Source organism: Leptodactylus fuscus, chromosome 6, assembly GCF_031893055.1.
Source record: "Leptodactylus fuscus isolate aLepFus1 chromosome 6, aLepFus1.hap2, whole genome shotgun sequence".
NCBI lineage: Eukaryota > Metazoa > Chordata > Amphibia > Anura > Leptodactylidae > Leptodactylus > Leptodactylus fuscus.
The window spans coordinates 121077906-121101784 of record NC_134270.1 but is presented as its reverse complement, the minus strand read 5'-3'; the positions used below and the strand labels follow the sequence as shown (position 1 = coordinate 121101784).

At 45.2% G+C, this 23879-nt stretch overlaps 1 protein-coding gene across 1 annotated transcript in view; it reads right to left on the bottom strand.

The window, feature by feature from the left end:
* The window catches only part of G6PC3 (glucose-6-phosphatase catalytic subunit 3), a 38972-nt gene extending 15636 nt beyond the window's left edge, over window positions 1-23336 (bottom strand). The window contains exons 1-2 of the mRNA XM_075278371.1: window positions 23249-23336; window positions 20936-21153 (exon numbers count right to left, since the gene is read on the bottom strand). Of these exons, the coding sequence (XP_075134472.1) occupies window positions 20936-21153 (218 nt within the window). The 5' untranslated portion in view covers window positions 23249-23336. The remainder of the gene's footprint in view (window positions 1-20935; window positions 21154-23248) is intronic.
* Window positions 23337-23879: the final 543 nt, after the last annotated feature.

The following is a 23879-nucleotide window of genomic DNA, read 5'->3' as shown; positions in this document are numbered from 1 at the left end:
GAGAGCGACCGTGTGCCCGTACATTAGGGTACCAGCACATATGGGGTATTGTCGTGTTCCGGAGAAATTGTGTAACAAAATTTGGGGTGCAATTTTTCCTTTAACCCCTTGTGAAGATGAAAATTTTGGGGCTACAGTGACATTTTATTATAAAAAAAGTAATTTTTCATTTTCACATCTCAATGGTAAAAAAATCTGTGAAACACCTGTAGGTTCCAAGGGCTCACTATACCCCTTGATAAATTCCTTGAGGGGTCTAGTTTCCAAAATGGGGTGACATTTTGGGGGTTTCCCCTGTTTTGACACCTTGTGGGCTTTGCAAATGGGACATGGCGCCTGAAAAGTATTGTAGCAAAATCTGGCAAATCTACGAAATCCAATTAGCGCTCCATCCGCTTTGAGAGCGATCGTGTGCCCGTACATTAGGGTACCAGCACATATGGGGTATTGTTGTGTTCGAGAGAAATTGTGTAACAAAATGTGGGGTGCAGTTTCTCCTTTAACCCTTAGTAAATGTGTAAATTCTAGGGCTAAATGAATATATTAGTGACAGAAATTGAAAAATGTAAATTTGACCTCCATTTTGTTGTAATTGTTGTGAAATGCTGAAAGGGTTAAGAAACTTTCTAACTGCTGTTTTGGATTATTTCAAGAGTGCAGTTTTTAGAATGGAGTGACTTTCGGGGGGTTTTATTAGAGAGGCCTTTCAAGTACCCTTCAGAACTGAACTGGTCCCTTGAAAAATGTGTTTTGGAAATTTTCTTGAAAATTTGGAAAATTACTGCTTGACTTGTAAGCCTTATAATATCTGAAAAAAATGAAAGGGTGATTAAAATTTGATTGCTACATAAATCAGAGACATGGTTAATTATATTTATGAAAAAATTTGGGTAGTATGGATTTCTATTTGAAACGCTTGCAATTTCAAAGTTTGAAAACTGCATTTTTTTTCAAAATTTTCACCAAATTTCCGATTTTTTCATAATGAAAGACAAAACATATCGACTAAAATTTACTACTGACATGAAGTGCAATGTGTTACGAAAAAACAATCTCAGAATCACTTGTGTAAGTTAAAGCGTCTCAAAGTTATTGCCATTTAAAGTGACACATGTCAGTTTTGAAAAAAGAGGCCTGGTCCTCAAGTCACTTTTGAGCTGTGTCTCTATAGGGTTAATGTCTAGAGATGAGCGAACACTAAAATGTTCGAGGTTCGAAATTCGATTCAAACAGCCGCTCAATGTTCGTGTGTTCGAACGGGTTTCGAACCCCATTATAGTCTATGGGGAACAGATACTCGTTTAGGGTGCATGCACACTACGTAACGCCGGGCGTGTATGAGAGCCGTACACGCCGGCATTACAGCAGACTGCCGAACACTTCCCATTCACTTCAATGGGAGCGCTCGTAACAGCGGCGTTTACGAGCGCTCCCATTGAAGTGAATGGGAAGTGTTCGGCAGCCCTGCTGTAACGCCGGCGTGTACGGCTCTCATACACGCCCGGCGTTACGTAGTGTGCATGCACCCTAAGGGGGAAACCCAAATCCGTGTCTGGAGGGTCACCAAGTCCAATATGACAACCCAGGAAATGATGCCAACACCTCTGGAATGACACTGGGACAGCAGGGGAAGCATGTCTGGGGGCATCTAACACACCAAAGACCCTCTATTACCCCAACATCACAGCCTAACAACTACACACTTTACACACTCAAAAAAACCTCTATCAAAGTGGGAAAATACCTGGAAACCTTCTTTACTCCCAAAATGGATGGACACAAACCCCAATTTAAGCTCAACAAACAGTAACAACCACCCCTTTAAATCACGTTCCCCATGACAACCACAAATGGAATAGGCAATGGGAATTCCAAAAGCCCTCACCCTTAACTGTCATTTTGAGTGTGTGTGTGTGTGTGTGTGTGTGTGTGTGAGTGATGTGGTAAGACCTTCCAAAATTCACTTTTCTAGCCCTTAACATGAGCCCTTCCAAACAAAGTTACAGGACCTTAAGCTGAGCTACCAGCAGAGATTGAGGCCCTTGGCATGAGTAGAGCCTTGCACCAGCAGTGTTTTTGGCACTTAGGGTGAGTTGAGCCTTGTACCAGCGTGTGTCCCTTAACATCAGGCGGGCCCTAAGTTCTGCGCTTTGCACAAAAGTTCCACATTAACTAGGCTGAATGGTACAAAGATTAGTAGGCCCGAGAACCAGGAACAGGTCTTGCAATGGCTGTCGGATAACGCTTAAAGCACATTGTCCACCAGCCAGTCAGCCTCTACCTCCTCTTACCCAACAGTCTTGTCCTCCTTCCACCCAAAATTCCCAATCTTCCCAGAACAATAACCCCAACTGTCCCTGCTCCCCAGAGCTGTTCTCCCTTCCTTTGACTGTACCGCAACCTGCCCCTCCATTTCGCGATTCCACGGACCTAACAGACGAGTATCTGTGTCCAGATGCTCAAACACTAGAGTCTCCTCCATTCCATCTCCGGTCGATTTGGTGGTGGATGACCAGCAACCCACCCTCATTGACGACGATGAGACGCAGTTGCTGTCAGGGCAGCCAGTTGACATGCGCATTGTGCAGGAGGAGGAGGCGAGACAGGAGTTGGAAGAGGAGGTGGTGGACGACGAGGACACCGACCCCACCTGGACAAGGCGGATGTCAAGCTGGGAAAGTAGTGTGGATGTTGAGGCAGGTGCAGCACCAAAAAGGGTAGCTAGAGGCAGAGACATGTCCAGAGGCAGAGGTCAGCTGCTTTGCCGAAGCCAGGCCAGACCCGGAATGTCCGAAGATGTTCCCTTTTGTACCCAGCCCAGAAAAACTCCCCCATCGAGGGCACGTTTCTTGAAGGTGTAGAGTTTTTTCAAGGAATGCGCCGAGGACAGATATAGTGTCGTCTACACAATTTGCCTCTCGAAATCAAGTAGGGGCCCTGAGAAGAGCAACCTGTCCACCACTTCAATGCACCGTCATTTGGAATCCAAGCAATGGAATCAGTGGCAGGCAGCAACGGCAGGACAAACGTCGCCCGCCGTTCATGCCACTGCCTCTGCTCACAGTGCTGGCGATGCACTCCAGAGGACGAGCCAGGACATCACTTCATCTGCCTCCGCCACTTTGTTGACTTCTCCCTCATCCTCCCGTTTCTGTCTTATCTCCTTCTCCTGCACCATCAAAGGCACCATCAGGCGCTTCTTTACAACAACCCACCATCTCTCAGACATTGGAGCGCCGGCAGAAATACACCGCTAACCACCCACCCACGCAAGCCTAGAACGCCAACATCGCTAAACTGCTGGCCCAGGAGAGGTTGGCGTTCCGGCTTGTTGAAACTCCCGCCTTCCCGGACCTGATGGCAACTGTGGCACCTCACTATGCCGTCCCTAGCCGTCACAACTTCTCCCGGTGTGGCGTCCCCGCCTTGCACCAGCACGTGTCACTCAACATCAGGTGGGCCCTTAGTTCCGCGCTTTGCTGCAAGGTCCACTTGACCACCGACACATGGACAAGCGCCTGTGGTCAGGGATGCTGCTTATCTTTAAGGACAGGCAGGGTGAATGTGGTGGAGTCTGGTCCCGGGGTGCAAACTGAGGTACCCTATCTCCTCTCCCAGGCCAAAATTCATGGCAGGAGTAGACTGAAACCCTACGACGCTGCAACCTCCACCCCAGCTACTAGCGGCAAACGCTAAAACACTGGTGTGGGGAGACGTCAGCAGGCGGTGCTGAAGCTCATCAGCTTGGGGGACAGACAGCACAGTGCCTCCGAGGTCAGGGATGCCATCCTGGCTGAGATGGCATTCTTTTTTCCCTGCTACACCTGGGGCCTGGCATTTTTACGCCTGTGATAATGGCTGGAACCTGGTAGCGGCTCTGGAGCTTGCCAGCCTCCAACACGTTCCATGTTTGGCCCACGTCTAACCTAGTGGTGCAAAGTTTTTTGAAAACATACCCAAATGTACCGAAGCTACTGTTGAAAATGCGGCGCTTGTGCGCCCACTTTTGCAAGTGCACAGGAGTCGCTGCTAGCCTAAAAACACTCTAGCAAGGCCTACATCTGTCCAAACACAGGCTGTTGTCCGTCATTCACACACGCTGAAACCCTACAATACCATATCTTGAGCAGGGTGTGTGAGCTGCACAGACCTTTGATGGAGTTCCATCTACAAAACCCAAGGGTTCCTCAAAGTCAGCTCCCAAAGTTTCTGCACCATGAGTTTCCAGGGGTGGCAGAGTTATGGCTAGGGGCAGAGGCATGGATAGGGATGATGTCTAGGGGCAAAAACAGTGTGGATGTGGAGGCAAGCTAAGCAGGAAAAACTGGGGGTACAAGCTAAGGCATGGACTGGGGTGATGTCTAGGGGCAAAAGCAGTGTGGATGTGGAGGCAAGCTAAGCAGCAAAAACTGGGGGTACAAGCTAAGGCATGGACTGGGGTGATGTCTAGGGGCAAAAGCAGTGTGGATGTGGAGGCAAGCTAAGCAGGGAAAAAGGTGGCTAGAGGCAAAGGGATGTCCAGAGGCAGAAGACAGCTGCATGACAGAAGCTAGACCTGAGCCAGCAAGGCCCAAGATGCCCTCTTTTCTAGCTTCCTTAGAAAAATTCCCCCATCGAGGCCACGTTCCTCGCTGGGGGAGATAATTTCTAAATGTATAGGTCGAGGACAAACTGAGTGTGGTTTACACACTTTGCAATGCGACTCCCCATCTCCCAGGCCTTTCATTCCAGGCTAAAGTACAGCACAACCCACCCACATGCCCAAGGCTTCAACGGCCTCATCTCAAAAATTCTGGCCCAGGAGATGTTGGGGTCCCAGCTTGTGGACACTCTGCCCTTTTTGGGCCTGCTGGCTACTGCGCCACCTCACTGTGCCGTCCACACCAGCACTTTTCCCCAAACATGAGGCGGTCCCTAAGTTCAGCGCTTTGCCCAAAAGATCCACGTGACCAGCTACGAAAGAACAAGTGCATGCGGACAGGGACGCTACCTTTCAATCTTGGCACAGTGGTTGAATGTACTTGAGGCATGGACCGGGTCGCAAAATGTGGTGGACTGACTTGTCTCCCCACACAACATTCCTGGGAGGAGGGCTGTAACACCACCCTCCTCCTCCGCTGTTAGATTGACCCCAGCTACGAGCTGAAAACGCTGCAACACTGGTGTGGGGAGACATCAGCAGGCTGGGCTGAAGCTCATCAGCTTGGGAGACGGACAGCACACTGCCTCTGAGGTCAGGGATGCCATCCTGGATGAGATGGCAATTTGTTTATCCCCGCTGCCCCTGGGGCCAGGCTTTTTTGTCTTGTTGGAGGGCTCTGGAGCTTGCCAGCCTCCAACACGTTCCATGCCTGGCCCACGTGTTCAATGTAGTGGTGCAATGATTTTTAAAAACATACCCCAAATTAGCTGAGCTAAGGGTGAAAGTGCGGCACTTGGACACCCACTTTCCCAAGTCTACAGTACCTGGAGCTAGCCGCAATACACTCCAGCAAGGCCTACATCTGCCTGAAGCACCTACTGTTGTGCGAGGTCACCACACGCTCTAACCCTAGATACCGTATGTTCAGCAGGGTGTGTGAGCAGCAGAGACCTTTGATGGAGTACCAGCTACAAAACCCAAGGGTTCCTCAGAGTCAGCTCCCTCACTTTCTGCACCATGAGTTTCCATGGGTGGCAGACTTATGGCTAGAGGCACAGGCATGGATAGGGGTGATGTGTAGGGGCAAAAGCAGTGTGGATGTGGAGGCAAGCTAAGCAGCAAAAACTGGGGGTACAAGCAGCCGGTGGCATCATCACTGACAAGCACAGCTGTCTGTCAGCTGACAGGCTGACTTTCACCAAAATGAACAGACAATGGATAGACTCATCATATACATGTCAGTTACATGACAAATTTAGTACAATTTGCAAGTCCAAGATGGGTTGGAGATCTGCAGAGAGGAATCTCACCACCTCTTGTGGGTGCCATCATTTGGAAGGCAAGCCCTGGGCTCAGTGGGTGAGAGCAAGCGCAGGATAATCGTCGTTTGGCCTGGCGGCCACTGCCTCTCCCACTGTTGACAGGGCTGGCGCTGCAGTCCAGACCAGCAGCCAGGACACCTCCACATCTGCCTCTGACACTTTGGGGAGTTCACCCTCATCCTCACCTTTTCCTGCCATTTCTCCTTTTGCCCGCGCCATCATGCGCCTCTTCCCAGCAACTCCCCATCTCCCAAGCCTTTCATTTCATGCTAAAGTACAGCGCAACCCACCCACATGCCCAAGGCTTCAACGGCCTCATCTCAAGAAATCTGGCCCAGGAGATGTTGGAATCCCGGCTGGGGGACACTCTGCCCTTTTTGGGCAGAGTGTCTACTGCGCCACCGCACTGTGCCGTCCACACCAGCACTTTCCCCCAAACATGAGGCGGTCCCTAAATTCAGCGCTTAGCCCTAAAGTTCCACGTGACCAGTTACGAATGGACAAGTGCATGCGGACAGGGACGCTACCTTTCAATTTTGGCACAGTGGTTGAATGTAGTTGAGGCGTGGACCGGGTCGCAAAATGTGGTGGCCTGACTTGTCTCCCCACACAACATTCCTGGGAGGAGGGCTGAAACACCACCCTCCTCCGCTGTTAAATTGACCCCAGCTACGAGCTGGAAACGCTGCAACACTGGTGTGGGGAGACGTCAGCGGGCCGTGCTGAAGCTCATCAGCTTGGGGGCCAGACAGCACACTGCCTACAAAGTGAGTCATGCCATCCTCGATGAGACGGCAATGTGGTTTTTGCCACTGCACCTGGGCCCAGGCATGTTGTCATGTGTGATAATGGCCGTAACCTGGGATCGGCTCTGTAGCTTGGCAGCCTGCAACATATTCCATGCCTGGGCCACGTTTTTAACTCATTGCTGCTAATCTTTTGAAAAAGGTACCCCAATGTTCCTGAGCTACTGGTGAAAGTGTGGCGCTTGTGCGGATAGTTTTTAAAGTCTATAGTTGCCGCTGCTAGCCTCTATGCACTCCTACAACGCCTGTACCTGCTGGAACAACGGCTGTTGTGCGACGTCTCCACACTGCTGGCACTAAACATATCATGTGTTGAGCAGAGTGTGTGAGCAGCACAGACCTTTGATGTAGTTCCAACTCCAAAACCCTCGGGTTCGTCAAAGTCAACTCCCTCAGTTGCTCAACCATGAGTGGCCATGGGTGGCAGACTTATGTGAAATCCCATCCCATCCATTGCACTGGACACAAAACATTAGCATGCGCTCAGCACAACGTCGGATATGGCAGCTGCGTTAAGCAGGGTGCAGGGTACAACACAGACCAGGCCCGAGCACCAGGAACAGGTGTTAGAAATACTGCAGCATCCGCCATTTCCTTCCAATTTTGGGGTTTTGGACCCGCCACCGACTTGTCTGGACCTAAGTGGGGATCATGAGACACAGTTGCCATCAGGGCAAGCTGTGGTCATGTGCGGTTTGCAGTAAGGGGCCAGTGCGCAATTGGAAGAGGAGTTGGTGGATGACGAGGCCACCGACCCCACATGGACAGGGGTGATGTCTAGGGGCTAAAGCAGTGTAGATGTAGAGGGAAGCTAAATCAACAAAAAACCTGGGTAGAAGCAAAGGCATAAACTGGGGTGATGTTTAGGGGCTAAAGCAGTGTAGATGTGGAGGGAAGCTAATTCAACAAAAAAAAACAGGGTAGAAGCAAAGGCATAAACTGGGGTGATGTTTAGGGGCTAAAGCAGTGTAGATGTGGAGGGAAGCTAATTCAACAAAAAAAACAGGGTAGAAGCAAAGGCATAAACTGGGGTGATGTTTAGGGGCTAAAGCAGTGTAGATGTGGAGGGAAGCTAATTCAACAAAAAAAAAAACAGGGTAGAAGCAAAGGCATAAACTGGGGTGATGTTTAGGGGCTAAAGCAGTGTAGATGTGGAGGGAAGCTAAGCAGCAAAAACAGTGGGTAGAAGCAAAGGCATGCAAAACTCTACCCTGTTGGAAGACTTATTCCTAGGTCTGGAACACGTTAATGGCCCCCCCTGGACAAATTACTGCCACTCAGGGGCCTAGTGTCACCAGGAGGGACAAGTATAGGCGCATGTTGTGGGAATACCTGGCCGACACCAGCTCTGTCCTCTCCGATCCCTCTGTGCTCTACAGCCTACACTTATTTTCTCATCTTTTTTTCTGCACTGCACATCTCTTGCCTGCTTCCTTTGGGATCTTACAAGTGGTGGTCCACTTCCAAAGATGGTAATTTCACTAGACAGTGTAACGGGAGTAGCTGAGGGATCGCTGTCTTAACCACTTTTTGGCACAAAATTAACTTCCACAGCCAAATATGGTGCAAGTATATGATGCAAGGACACCTACACACCTATCTCTGACACATTGGGGAGTTCACCCTCATGCGCCCTTTTGGCCTGCACCATCATGCGCCTCTTCCCAGCCACTCCACATTTCCCAAGCTTTTCATTGCAGGCAGAAGTACAACACAACCCACCCCCATGCCCAAGCCTTTAACAGCCTCATCGATAAACTGCTGGCCCTGGAGATGTTGGTGTTTGTTTATGCTTCTGGAGACCCAGGCCTTCCGTCAGCAGATGGCAGCTGGGGCACCTCCCTATGCTGGGCCTAGCCGTTACTACTTCTCTTGGTGTGCTGTCCCTGCCTTGCGCCTGCATGTGTCCCATAACATCAGTCGGGCCCAGAGCTCTGCGCTTTGCTGCAAGGTCCACTTGACCACCGACACATGGACAAGCGCCTGTGGTCAGGGATGCTGCAGTGCTTATCTTTAATGACAGGCAGGGTGAATGTGGTGGAGTCTGGTCCCCGGGTGCAAACTGGGGTGGCCTATCTCCTCTCCCAGGCCAAAATTCATGGCAGGAGTAGACTGAAACCCTACGACGCTGCAACCTCCACCCCAGCTACTAGCGGCAAACGCTAAAACACTGGTGTGGGGAGACGTCAGCAGGCCGTGCTGAAACTGATCAGCTTGGGGGACAGACAGCACAGTGCCTCCGAGGTCAGGGATGCCATCCTGGCTGAGATGGCATTTTTTTTTCCCTGCTACACCTGGGGCCTGGCATTTTTGCGCCTGTGATAATGGCTGGAACCTGGTAGCAGATCTGGAGCTTGCCAGACTCAAACACGGTCCACGCATGGCCCACGTTTTCAACTTGTTGGTGTCATGTTTCTTTGAAACCTACACCATGGTGCCTGATATACAGGTCAAAGTGGGGCCATTTTCGTAAGTGAGAACTAGCCTCTGCTAGGCAGAAAACATTCAGAGCACACTCCTCTCATCTTCGCACCGTTGGCTGGCGGAGGAAGACGAGGGGGTTGGAGTGGCATCTGATGTCCCTGTCCCACACGAGGCTAGAGGGTGCACTTCAGTGCATCCCATTGCTTCACCACAAATGGTGTGAAGGGGAGTGGAAAATGGAGGAAATGGAGAGTGACCCTTACAGTTGGGGCCAGCAAAGGCATGCCAAGTAACACACTGGCACACATGGCTGACTTCATCTTGGGTTGCTTTTCAACACATATTTCACATCATGAAGAACAAATAATACTGGATTTTTACAAGCCTCGAACCCCGGTCTAGGTCTAATGTCTGTTCCTTTCTTATATTAGGGGAGAGGGAAAAAAAATTACTTCAGTGATACGTTTAGCGTACATAGACTGACTATTAATGTGTATCCCACTTAGTGTTGTTAGGGTTACACACCGTCACAACCTGGCTAAAGCTTCTATAGCTGTTAATAAAGTCAACATAACTTTACGGTATCCAAAAAGACAGCTGGTACCGACAGAGAGCAAGACAAATGTCAACCAAAGCTGTGAGCTCTGAACACCCACAGTGACTTTGGCGTCATCATCATTATAAGGGAGCGGGTGGTAATAAATAACTTGGCAGTGCCTAAAACCCAAAAAGCTTATACAACTATATTTACATTAAGATACACAAATGACACTTTTTAGTAGCATGTCATGAGACAAGCTGATAAGATCTTCCTTTGTGCAGTGCTATTTGAAAGTTAAACGCTGCCTTTATTTTAATTCTGGAGAAGGTGCAGACATTGGATTTAGAACATGTTGTCTTCATTGTCCAAATCCTCTATATAGGTAACGTGTTTTTCGGGCCGAGCTGTCTGGGAACGAGCTGGTGCAGCACTGACAACCTGGGTGAATATGGCAAGAGCCTGAGATGTAGGGTGAATGAATCCCCAAATTATTTGGGGAATTTCCACTCAGAAACTGGCACTATATACCAGTAGCAAAAATTGTGGGTGCACGTAACCCCAATATATTCTTTGAATTACCAGTCAGAAACTGGAACTATATAGCAGTAGCAAAAATTGTGGGTGCACATAACCCCCATATATTCTTTGAATTCCCAGTGAGACAATGTCACTATATACCAGTAGCAAAAATTGTGGGTGCACATAACCCCCATATATTCTTTGAATTACCAGTCAGAAACTGGAACTATATAGCAGTAGCAAAAATTGTGGGTGCACATAACCCCCATATATTCTTTGAATTCCCAGTGAGACAATGTCACTATATACCAGTAGCAAATATTGTGGGTGCACGTAACCCCAATATATTCTTTGAATTACCAGTCAGAAACTGGCACTATATAGCAGTAGCAAAAATTGTGGGTGCACATAACCCCAATATATTCTTTGAATTCCCAGTCAGACAATGGCACTATATACCAGTAGCAAAAATTGTGGGTGCACGTAACCCCCATATATTCTTTGAATTCCCAGTCAGACAATGGCACTATATACCAATAGCAAAAATTGTGGGTGCACATAACCCCAATATATTCTTTGAATTACCAGTCAGAAACTGGCACTATATAGCAGTAGCAAAAATTGTGGGTGCACATAACCCCAATATATTCTTTGAATTACCAGTCAGAAACTGGCACTATATAGCAGTAGCAAAAATTGTGGGTGCACATAACCCCAATATATTCTTTGAATTCCCAGTCAGACAATGGCACTATATACCAGTAGCAAAAATTGTGGGTGCACATAACCCCCATATATTCTTTGAATTCCCAGTGAGACAATGGCACTATATACCAGTAGCAAAAATTGTGGGTGCACGTAACCCCAATATATTCTTTGAATTACCAGTCAGAAACTGGCACTATATAGCAGTAGCAAAAATTGTGGGTGCACATAACCCCAATATATTCTTTGAATTCCCAGTCAGACAATGGCACTATATACCAGTAGCAAAAATTGTGGGTGCACGTAACCCCCATATATTCTTTGAATTCCCAGTCAGACAATGGCACTATATACCAGTAGCAAAAATTGTGGGTGCACACAACCCCAATATATTCTTTGAATTCCCAGTCAGACAATGGCACTATATACCAGTAGCAAAAATTGTGGGTGCACGTAACCCCAATATATTCTTTGAATTCCCAGTGAGACAATGGCACTATATACCAGTAGCAAAAATTGTGGGTGCACGTAACCCCAATATATTCTTTGAATTACCAGTCAGAAACTGGCACTATATAGCAGTAGCAAAAATTGTGGGTGCACATAACCCCAATATATTCTTTGAATTCCCAGTCAGACAATGGCACTATATACCAGTAGCAAAAATTGTGGGTGCACGTAACCCCCATATATTCTTTGAATTCCCAGTGAGACAATGGCACTATATACCAGTAGCAAAAATTGTGGGTGCACGTAACCCCAATATATTCTTTGAATTACCAGTCAGAAACTGGCACTATATAGCAGTAGCAAAAATTGTGGGTGCACATAATCCCAATATATTCTTTGAATTCCCAGTCAGACAATGGCACTATATACCAGTAGCAAAAATTGTGGGTGCACGTAACCCCAATATATTCTTCGAATTACCAGTCAGAAACTGGAACTATATGGCAGTAGCAAGAAATGAGGGTATTTGTAACCCCAATATATTCTTTGAATTCCCAGTCAGACAATGGCACTATATACCAGTAGCAAAAATTGTGGGTGCACGTAACCCCCATATATTCTTTGAATTCCCAGTCAGAAACTGGCACTATATAGCAGTAGCAAAAATTGTGGGTGCACATAACCCCAATATATTCTTTGAATTCCCAGTCAGACAATGGCACTACATACCAGTAGCAAAAATTGTGGGTGCACGTAACCCCCATATATTCTTTGAATTCCCAGTCAGACAATGGCACTATATACCAGTAGCAAAAATTGTGGGTGCACGTAACCCCAATATATTCTTTGAATTACCAGTCAGAAACTGGCACTATATAGCAGTAGCAAAAATTGTGGGTGCACATAACCTCAATATATTCTTTGAATTACCAGTCAGAAACTGGCACTATATAGCAGTAGCAAAAATTGTGGGTGCACATAACCCCAATATATTCTTTGAATTCCCAGTCAGACAATGGCACTATATACCAGTAGCAAAAATTGTGGGTGCACGTAACCCCAATATATTCTTTGAATTACCAGTCAGAAACTGGCACTATATAGCAGTAGCAAAAATTGTGGGTGCACATAACCCCAATATATTCTTTGAATTACCAGTCAGAAACTGGCACTATATAGCAGTAGCAAAAATTGTGGGTGCACATAACCCCAATATATTCTTTGAATTCCCAGTCAGACAATGGCACTATATACCAGTAGCAAAAATTGTGGGTGCACGTAACCCCCATATATTCTTTGAATTCCCAGTCAGACAATGGCACTATATACCAGTAGCAAAAATTGTGGGTGCACGTAACCCCAATATATTCTTTGAATTACCAGTCAGAAACTGGAACTATATGGCAGTAGCAAGAAATGAGGGTATTTGTAACCCCAATATATTCTTTGAATTCCCAGTCAGACAATGGCACTATATACCAGTAGCAAAAATTGTGGGTGCACGTAACCCCCATATATTCTTTGAATTCCCAGTCAGACAATGGCACTATATACCAGTAGCAAAAATTGTGGGTGCACGTAACCCCAATATATTCTTTGAATTACCAGTCAGAAACTGGAACTATATAGCAGTAGCAAAAATTGTGGGTGCACATAACCCCAATATATTCTTTGAATTACCAGTCAGAAACTGGCACTATATAGCAGTAGCAAAAATTGTGGGTGCACATAACCCCAATATATTCTTTGAATTACCAGTCAGAAATTGGCACTATATAGCAGTAGCAAAAATTGTGGGTGCACATAACCCCAATATATTCTTTGAATTACCAGTCAGAAACTGGCACTATATAGCAGTAGCAAAAATTGTGGGTGCACATAACCCCAATATATTCTTTGAATTACCAGTCAGAAACTGGCACTATATAGCAGTAGCAAAAATTGTGGGTGCACATAACCCCAATATATTCTTTGAATTACCAGTCAGAAATTGGCACTATATAGCAGTAGCAAAAATTGTGGGTGCACATAACCCCAATATATTCTTTGAATTCCCAGTCAGAAATTGGCACTATATAGCAGTAGCAAAAATTGTGGGTGCACATAACCCCAATATATTCTTTGAATTCCCAGTCAGAAACTGGCACTATATAGCAGTAGCAAAAATTGTGGGTGCACATAACCCCAATATATTCTTTGAATTACCAGTCAGAAACTGGCACTATATAGCAGTAGCAAAAATTGTGGGTGCACATAACCCCAATATATTCTTTGAATTACCAGTCAGAAATTGGCACTATATAGCAGTAGCAAAAATTGTGGGTGCACATAACCCCAATATATTCTTTGAATTACCAGTCAGAAACTGGCACTATAGAGCAGTAGCAAAAATTGTGGGTGCACATAACCCCAATATATTCTTTGAATTCCCAGTCAGACAATGGCACTACATACCAGTAGCAAAAATTGTGGGTGCACGTAACCCCCATATATTCTTTGAATTCCCAGTGAGACAATGGCACTATATACCAGTAGCAAAAATTGTGGGTGCACGTAACCCCAATATATTCTTTGAATTACCAGTCAGAAACTGGCACTATATAGCAGTAGCAAAAATTGTGGGTGCACATAACCCCAATATATTCTTTGAATTACCAGTCAGAAACTGGCACTATATAGCAGTAGCAAAAATTGTGGGTGCACATAACCCCAATATATTCTTTGAATTACCAGTCAGAAACTGGCACTATATAGCAGTAGCAAAAATTGTGGGTGCACATAACCCCAATATATTCTTTGAATTCCCAGTCAGACAATGGCACTATATACCAGTAGCAAAAATTGTGGGTGCACGTAACCCCCATATATTCTTTGAATTCCCAGTCAGACAATGGCACTATATACCAGTAGCAAAAATTGTGGGTGCACGTAACCCCAATATATTCTTTGAATTACCAGTCAGAAACTGGCACTATATAGCAGTAGCAAAAATTGTGGGTGCACATAACCCCCATATATTCTTTGAATTCCCAGTGAGACAATGGCACTATATACCAGTAGCAAAAATTGTGGGTGCACGTAACCCCAATATATTCTTTGAATTACCAGTCAGAAACTGGGACTATATAGCAGTAGCAAAAATTGTGGGTGCACATAACCCCAATATATTCTTTGAATTCCCAGTCAGAAAAATGGCACTATATACCAGTAGCAAAAATTGTGGGTGCACGTAACCCCAATATATTCTTTGAATTCCCAGTCAGACAATGGCACTATATACCAGTAGCAAAAATTGTGGGTGCACACAACCCCAATATATTCTTTGAATTCCCAGTCAGACAATGGCACTATATACCAGTAGCAAAAATTGTGGGTGCACGTAACCCCAATATATTCTTTGAATTCCCAGTGAGACAATGGCACTATATACCAGTAGCAAAAATTGTGGGTGCACGTAACCCCAATATATTCTTTGAATTACCAGTCAGAAACTGGCACTATATAGCAGTAGCAAAAATTGTGGGTGCACATAACCCCAATATATTCTTTGAATTCCCAGTCAGACAATGGCACTATATACCAGTAGCAAAAATTGTGGGTGCACGTAACCCCCATATATTCTTTGAATTCCCAGTGAGACAATGGCACTATATACCAGTAGCAAAAATTGTGGGTGCACGTAACCCCAATATATTCTTTGAATTACCAGTCAGAAACTGGCACTATATAGCAGTAGCAAAAATTGTGGGTGCACATAATCCCAATATATTCTTTGAATTCCCAGTCAGACAATGGCACTATATACCAGTAGCAAAAATTGTGGGTGCACGTAACCCCAATATATTCTTCGAATTACCAGTCAGAAACTGGAACTATATGGCAGTAGCAAGAAATGAGGGTATTTGTAACCCCAATATATTCTTTGAATTCCCAGTCAGACAATGGCACTATATACCAGTAGCAAAAATTGTGGGTGCACGTAACCCCCATATATTCTTTGAATTCCCAGTCAGAAACTGGCACTATATAGCAGTAGCAAAAATTGTGGGTGCACATAACCCCAATATATTCTTTGAATTCCCAGTCAGACAATGGCACTACATACCAGTAGCAAAAATTGTGGGTGCACGTAACCCCCATATATTCTTTGAATTCCCAGTCAGACAATGGCACTATATACCAGTAGCAAAAATTGTGGGTGCACGTAACCCCAATATATTCTTTGAATTACCAGTCAGAAACTGGCACTATATAGCAGTAGCAAAAATTGTGGGTGCACATAACCCCAATATATTCTTTGAATTACCAGTCAGAAACTGGCACTATATAGCAGTAGCAAAAATTGTGGGTGCACATAACCCCAATATATTCTTTGAATTCCCAGTCAGACAATGGCACTATATACCAGTAGCAAAAATTGTGGGTGCACGTAACCCCAATATATTCTTTGAATTACCAGTCAGAAACTGGCACTATATAGCAGTAGCAAAAATTGTGGGTGCACATAACCCCAATATATTCTTTGAATTACCAGTCAGAAACTGGCACTATATAGCAGTAGCAAAAATTGTGGGTGCACATAACCCCAATATATTCTTTGAATTCCCAGTCAGACAATGGCACTATATACCAGTAGCAAAAATTGTGGGTGCACGTAACCCCCATATATTCTTTGAATTCCCAGTCAGACAATGGCACTATATACCAGTAGCAAAAATTGTGGGTGCACGTAACCCCAATATATTCTTTGAATTACCAGTCAGAAACTGGAACTATATGGCAGTAGCAAGAAATGAGGGTATTTGTAACCCCAATATATTCTTTGAATTCCCAGTCAGACAATGGCACTATATACCAGTAGCAAAAATTGTGGGTGCACGTAACCCCCATATATTCTTTGAATTCCCAGTCAGACAATGGCACTATATACCAGTAGCAAAAATTGTGGGTGCACGTAACCCCAATATATTCTTTGAATTACCAGTCAGAAACTGGAACTATATAGCAGTAGCAAAAATTGTGGGTGCACATAACCCCAATATATTCTTTGAATTACCAGTCAGAAACTGGCACTATATAGCAGTAGCAAAAATTGTGGGTGCACATAACCCCAATATATTCTTTGAATTACCAGTCAGAAATTGGCACTATATAGCAGTAGCAAAAATTGTGGGTGCACATAACCCCAATATATTCTTTGAATTACCAGTCAGAAACTGGCACTATATAGCAGTAGCAAAAATTGTGGGTGCACATAACCCCAATATATTCTTTGAATTACCAGTCAGAAACTGGCACTATATAGCAGTAGCAAAAATTGTGGGTGCACATAACCCCAATATATTCTTTGAATTACCAGTCAGAAATTGGCACTATATAGCAGTAGCAAAAATTGTGGGTGCACATAACCCCAATATATTCTTTGAATTACCAGTCAGAAATTGGCACTATATAGCAGTAGCAAAAATTGTGGGTGCACATAACCCCAATATATTCTTTGAATTCCCAGTCAGAAACTGGCACTATATAGCAGTAGCAAAAATTGTGGGTGCACATAACCCCAATATATTCTTTGAATTACCAGTCAGAAACTGGCACTATATAGCAGTAGCAAAAATTGTGGGTGCACATAACCCCAATATATTCTTTGAATTACCAGTCAGAAATTGGCACTATATAGCAGTAGCAAAAATTGTGGGTGCACATAACCCCAATATATTCTTTGAATTACCAGTCAGAAACTGGCACTATATAGCAGTAGCAAAAATTGTGGGTGCACATAACCCCAATATATTCTTTGAATTCCCAGTCAGACAATGGCACTACATACCAGTAGCAAAAATTGTGGGTGCACGTAACCCCCATATATTCTTTGAATTCCCAGTGAGACAATGGCACTATATACCAGTAGCAAAAATTGTGGGTGCACGTAACCCCAATATATTCTTTGAATTACCAGTCAGAAACTGGCACTATATAGCAGTAGCAAAAATTGTGGGTGCACATAACCCCAATATATTCTTTGAATTACCAGTCAGAAACTGGCACTATATAGCAGTAGCAAAAATTGTGGGTGCACATAACCCCAATATATTCTTTGAATTACCAGTCAGAAACTGGCACTATATAGCAGTAGCAAAAATTGTGGGTGCACATAACCCCAATATATTCTTTGAATTCCCAGTCAGACAATGGCACTATATACCAGTAGCAAAAATTGTGGGTGCACGTAACCCCCATATATTCTTTGAATTCCCAGTGAGACAATGGCACTATATACCAGTAGCAAAAATTGTGGGTGCACGTAACCCCAATATATTCTTTGAATTACCAGTCAGAAACTGGCACTATATAGCAGTAGCAAAAATTGTGGGTGCACATAACCCCCATATATTCTTTGAATTCCCAGTGAGACAATGGCACTATATACCAGTAGCAAAAATTGTGGGTGCACGTAACCCCAATATATTCTTTGAATTACCAGTCAGAAACTGGGACTATATAGCAGTAGCAAAAATTGTGGGTGCACATAACCCCAATATATTCTTTGAATTCCCAGTCAGAAAAATGGCACTATATACCAGTAGCAAAAATTGTGGGTGCACGTAACCCCAATATATTCTTTGAATTCCCAGTCAGAAACTGGCACTATATAGCAGTAGCAAAAATTGTGGGTGCACATAACCCCAATATATTCTTTGAATTCCCAGTCAGACAATGGCACTATATACCAGTAGCAAAAATTGTGGGTGCACGTAACCCCCATATATTCTTTAAATTCCCAGTCAGACAATGGCACTATATACCAGTAGCAAAAATTGTGGGTGCACATAACCCCAATATATTCTTTGAATTCCCAGTGAGACAAAGGCACTATATACCAGTAGCAAAAATTGTGGGTGCACGTAACCCCAATATATTCTTTGAATTCCCAGTCAGAAACTGGCACTATATACCAGTAGCAAAAATAGTGGGTGTATATAGCCCCAATTCTATTGCTAGGGGACTTGCAGGGTATTTCTGAGGTGAAGGTGGGGGGCACACCGTTGGAACGGGGATTTGGGGTGTATATATGGGGTATACGGGAATACACTGTCAGTGTGTTCCATTCAGGATCCTGGGAAAGCTGGGTTGCGGCGATTGAGCCCGTCAGTGCCACGTTACACTGACAAGCTTCTCCCTGGAATTGAAGTGATATGTAACCCCAATATATTCTTTGAATTCCCAGTCAGACAATGGCACTATATGGCAGTAGCAAAAATTGTGGGTGTATATAGCCCCAATTCTATTGCTAGGGGACTTGCAGGGTATTTCTGGGGTGAAGGTGGGGGGGCACACCGTTGGAACGGGTATCGGGGGTATATATCGGGTATACGGGAATACACTGTCAGTGTATTCCATTCAGGATCCGCGGAAAGCTGGGTTGCGGCGATTGAGCCCGTCAGTGCCACGTTACACTGACAAGCTTCTCCCTGGAATTTAGCTCTTATAAGAGCTGTTGGTTGTCTTCTCCTTCCTATCCTAGCCTGTCCCTGCCTACCCAGAATCTAAGCCCTAGCTAACTGGACGGAAACCTCCGTCCTCGGTGAATTGCAAGCTCAGAATGACGCGAAGCTGGGCGTCGCTGTTCTTTTAAATTAGAGGTCACATGTTTTCGGCAGCCAATGGGTTTTGCCTACTTTTTTCAACGTCACCGGTGTCGTAGTTCCTGTCCCACCTACCCTGCACTGTTATTGGAGCAAAAAAGGCGCCAGGGAAGGTGGGAGGGGAATCGAGTAATGGCGCACTTTACCACGCGGTGTTCGATTCGATTTGAACATGACGAACAGCCTAATATCCGATCGAACATGAGTTCGATAGAACACTGTTCGCTCATCTCTATTAATGTCCCTGCGGCTCTTCTGTCCCATAGGGTACATAGGACAGAAGACTCCTGTGGACCCTGGATGTAAGCCCTCCTGATTTCTGGACTAGATTCAGTCCAGGAATTGCAGGCAAAATGTACGGTAGTCTGGATTGTATGCCCGTGTGCAGGAGGCTTGAAAACAACAATGTACAATGCTTGAGTCACATATTTATTATGTTCTGGAATTAAGGCCTAACAGGTTATCTCCAATTACAATTACATTATAATGTTATTGCGCTTACTGTTCCAAGCTTCTTTTTTTTTTTACAAAATCTCCATAAGAGGGCAGTAATACTCTTCACAGACACTGCTGCTATATGGAAGCAATGTCATCCAGGAACAAGATCTAGCAACTCTAAGTAGAAAATGAGGCTTTTAGTGGGTATGGAAGCTTTGGAAACAGAGTGCTTCTACTCCAGGTTTGCATTTTGCAGCAGTGATGACCTGTGTAGAAAGCAAGGTACCCATGATTTTGCACATGGCAATTTAACATTATTCCCCACTAATAAAGTCAGCAAATAAATGTAATATTTCAGTTTGTTACAGGGGCATAACCAGGCAAGCTACTGAACAGGCACCTGTCACTTTTAAATTTAAGCACCTTACATAGAGGAAGAGGTGCAAGCAATCGGGCCTCGGGTACATACTTGGTCTGTTGCACGCAATGATATCCCTACCCACCTGGACTGGCCAATGGCTGTTTAGTTCTGAAAGAAATATCACTGATTTACCTCCATAACCTTGATTCCATTGGCCAACGTGGGTACACCCATTTCTAGCTCTAAGCATCAGAATTTGGGGATGTATCTTTAACGGCCCCTCCTACTGACAATTAAAGGGGCACATGCTATATGTTAATAGCATGCTTCACCTCTCCTGTACAGAATGAGAGACTTTTAGAATAGTGCATACAAAACTTTGCCACCAGTAGAGACATTATGGGTCATTTACCGGAGCAAATACCTCCACTAGCTCTACTTAATGTAAATGCCCTAATTTGAAGGGACTGTCTCAAATCCAGTAATGTAAGAGCCACCAAGAATCTCAGTTTGCATGGCAAATATGGATTTCTCAAGTAGATAGTGGTGGAACCTAAACAGGGGACTCCCTCTATGACATCCATATGCTCTTATAGGACTTACAGAGATGAATGGTCAAGATGAGACAACTAGACAATGAGGGAGATTTATGAAGACCAGCATACAAGCGCCATAAATGGGGCGCATCATCCAGCAAGGCCATGCTCCTGCACAGAAATCCACTCAACTTATAGTTGGCATAATTTTAATCATTTTTGCAAATAAGCCGGCGAAAATTAAGATAAATCTGGTGGGGACTGCAACTCTCCCCCCTCTTCAGAAAGAAAAGACGCATAAAACACTGGCCTGTGCAAAAATGTGAATTTTCATGCGTCGATAGTCAGAAAACAGGAGTGCAAAGCATGATCAATCTGCCCCAATGTGTCCTTCAGGAAGACAGACTGATGAAAGGACTGGCCATTGTTGGAAGAAGAGCAATGGGGGATCAGGGAGGTGAGCATGTCTTTTTTGTACAGTATTCTCATCTGTTTTCGGCTAGAGAAGCCCTTTAACATCACACTGGTTTATATTGATAACTTACCATTTGAAGACAAGATTCAGCCACTCGCCAATAAGGCCCAGCCACAGTACAGTTACTCCCAGTTGGTGCTGGAGGGCATACGCCACAGGAAAGTAGAGAAGGAATATGCAGCCGGGATCCCCCAGGTAGGTTACCCACAGCCAAAATTCCTCAGAGCCATGGAGGTGTTCCTGCAAGTAACCAGCCACTGCCACGCCAGCACTGTGTAATTCATCCATCTATAATACAGGAGACCTGATGACTGAATAATCTACAGAAGATCCAGATGATAAAGCAGAGGGATTACAAAGCAAGTGACAAACATGAAGCTCATGACAGATGCCTCATTGGACAGAATATACAGAACTCACTCGGCTCAACTTTCATTTACTAGACTAAGCTAAGCTATGGGCAAAAACAGGGTAAAGCTATGTCCTGATTCACATCTGCGTTCGGTATTCAGTTCAGGGAGTCCTCTTGGGGAACCCCCGAATGGAATACCGAATGCATTAAGCAGTATTTACACAGAGTGGCCGTATCCTTAGGCTGAGTTTACACATAGTTTTTGGTCAGGATTTAAAGGCCGAATTTGCCTCAAAATGCTGATCGAAAAGAAGGCTCCCATTGAAATCAATGGGAGCCGGTCAGTTCTTTTTTCCAGGAGCCGTTTATTCCGTCTCCTGGAAAAAAAAAGAAGCGACATGCTCATTCTTCAGGCAGATTCGGAACCCAACTGGAACCCTGATGGTCATCTTTGCAGAACACAGTAAAGTTTATGACTCTCCTGCTGACGCTTTGACTTGGCCACCTTAATGGCTCTGCTCTATGGACCTGCAGCAGGCGTATACTACTGAGAACAGTGTTGGGCCATAGCGGTCTCATTGATGTGATGTCACTGCTGCAGCTGCTCTGTATACAAACAGCAGTGGAGGTGATGATCAGCCCATGGAGGGGTAGATGAGGAAAAAGGGGTTATTCACTTTCTAATATTGAAGGACATCAACATTAAAGGGATTCTATCATTGGGAAAACTCATTTTTAACTAAGCAGATATTTGCATAGCCTTAATTCCATACATACCTTTTGTTTGTTAAACCCCTCAGTAGTTTTTGAGTTAGCCCACTTTTATTCATATGCTAATTACCCAGCAATGAGACAGTGAGCACTTTCTGCTGTGTGTACACCCAGGGAGGCTGCTGCTGATGTCTCATCAGCCTCCCTGCATTCACCCCCCCCCCCCCCTCTTTGTACACACAGCAGACAGTGCTCACTGAACTTCTGGGTGCTTGCTACAGGCTAATTAGCATATGAGTAAAAGCAGACTCATTCACAAACGACTGAGGGGATTAACAAACAAAAGGTATGTGTAGAATAGCCTTTCTAAAAGCTACACAAGTATATGCTTAGGTAAAAATGAGTTTTCCCAATGATAGAATCCCTTTAAATCTGCAAGGGTCCAAAAGATCAGCTGATCCTGGACACAACAGCCCCCAGTACTGCTTACTCCCTGGAAGATTGGCAGCAGCGGCTTGAAGAACTACAGCATGGCTCCATTGAAGTCTATAAGGCAGTGTTTGCTGTAAAATTGAAGTCTATAGGGCCGTGCTCAATGTACACTCTGTCTCCTGCGAACACTAGTGGGAGCCATGCTGTCCCACAGCAGCTGACCAGTGAGGTGACCAGGCCCCATCAATAGTAAGTGGATTAACCCTTTAAGTATTCATGTACTTTTATTCACTATCTCTCCAGAACTGTGTACATTGATTTCAGTGATCCGGAGAGCCCCTTTAACACATCATTTATACTGCTCGGTGAACCTGCTCATGGAGGAATTGCGTCTTCTTTCGTTTTGTTCTCCAAATGCTATAAATGATCCTCACTCCAGTATATTATATTACATTATATGATGCATCGGGTTCTGAAAGACCTATAGCTAGAGTTGTGACAGGATAGGGTTAATAAACATGGCGCTTTGTACAGATGCTACCTATTATAAGTTACTAGGTCTACCTGCTCCACACCTCACACTACATACTGTACTATATAATGTAATAGCCATAGGGACAGTCAGTATATCAGAACCCGGCACTGGGAATGTAGAACTACAAGTCCAAGCATGCCCTGCCAGTGACTAATAGCACATGCTGGGATTTGTAGTGCCACGCCTGCTCCCGGGTGTTAGTAAGCCTCAGAGACTCCTCTAGTTGCCGCCACCAGCCCTCACCACCCCCATGTATCAGCCTCACACCTCTCCACCACTCTACACAAATGTCCCTTCGTCTCCTAGAAACGGAGCTTGAACCACGTGACCGCTCCCTAGCCACGCCCACCTACCGCTATACCCCAGCCGCGGGGTAAGACAGGCAGTTAGTTCAGGCAGTTTGAATGACTCCCTCTTGCTCTCCTCCCCGGTAATGGACACGTCACGAGCTCAGCCCCTCAGGATACGTCACGAAGGTGATTTCCGCTTGGCTCCGCCCCGTCCTGCACAAAGTCAAACACGCCCAGCACGGGTGACGCCATTGTCACATGACCTGAGCGGGTTCTAGAGAGGCGCGTGCCCTCACCTCCACTGACTGCCATTTCATACCTGGCAATCTTTTACTTAAAGGGGTTGTCCACCTTGCTGTATGACTAGTATATGACCCTTAAGAACTAGTACTACCCATACACATACAGGGGATGTCCGGCCAAGGCGTTCTCCAGCCACAGCAAGTTAATTCCTCTCCACAGGATAAGGGGTACCTTGCTGACTGGTGAGGCTTCAACCATGGAGACACCCACTGACCATGAGAACGAACGGTGCTGTTTGCAACCCAGCTGCTCCATTGTGCTGCTGCTCCCTTCATTTGAATGGCACAACCCCTCCATTTAAGCTGGGATACAATACAATCCTTGTGATCAGTGGGGACACCAGCGGTCTAAGGCCCATCTCACACTTGGGGACCCCCGAAGGGAAACCTAT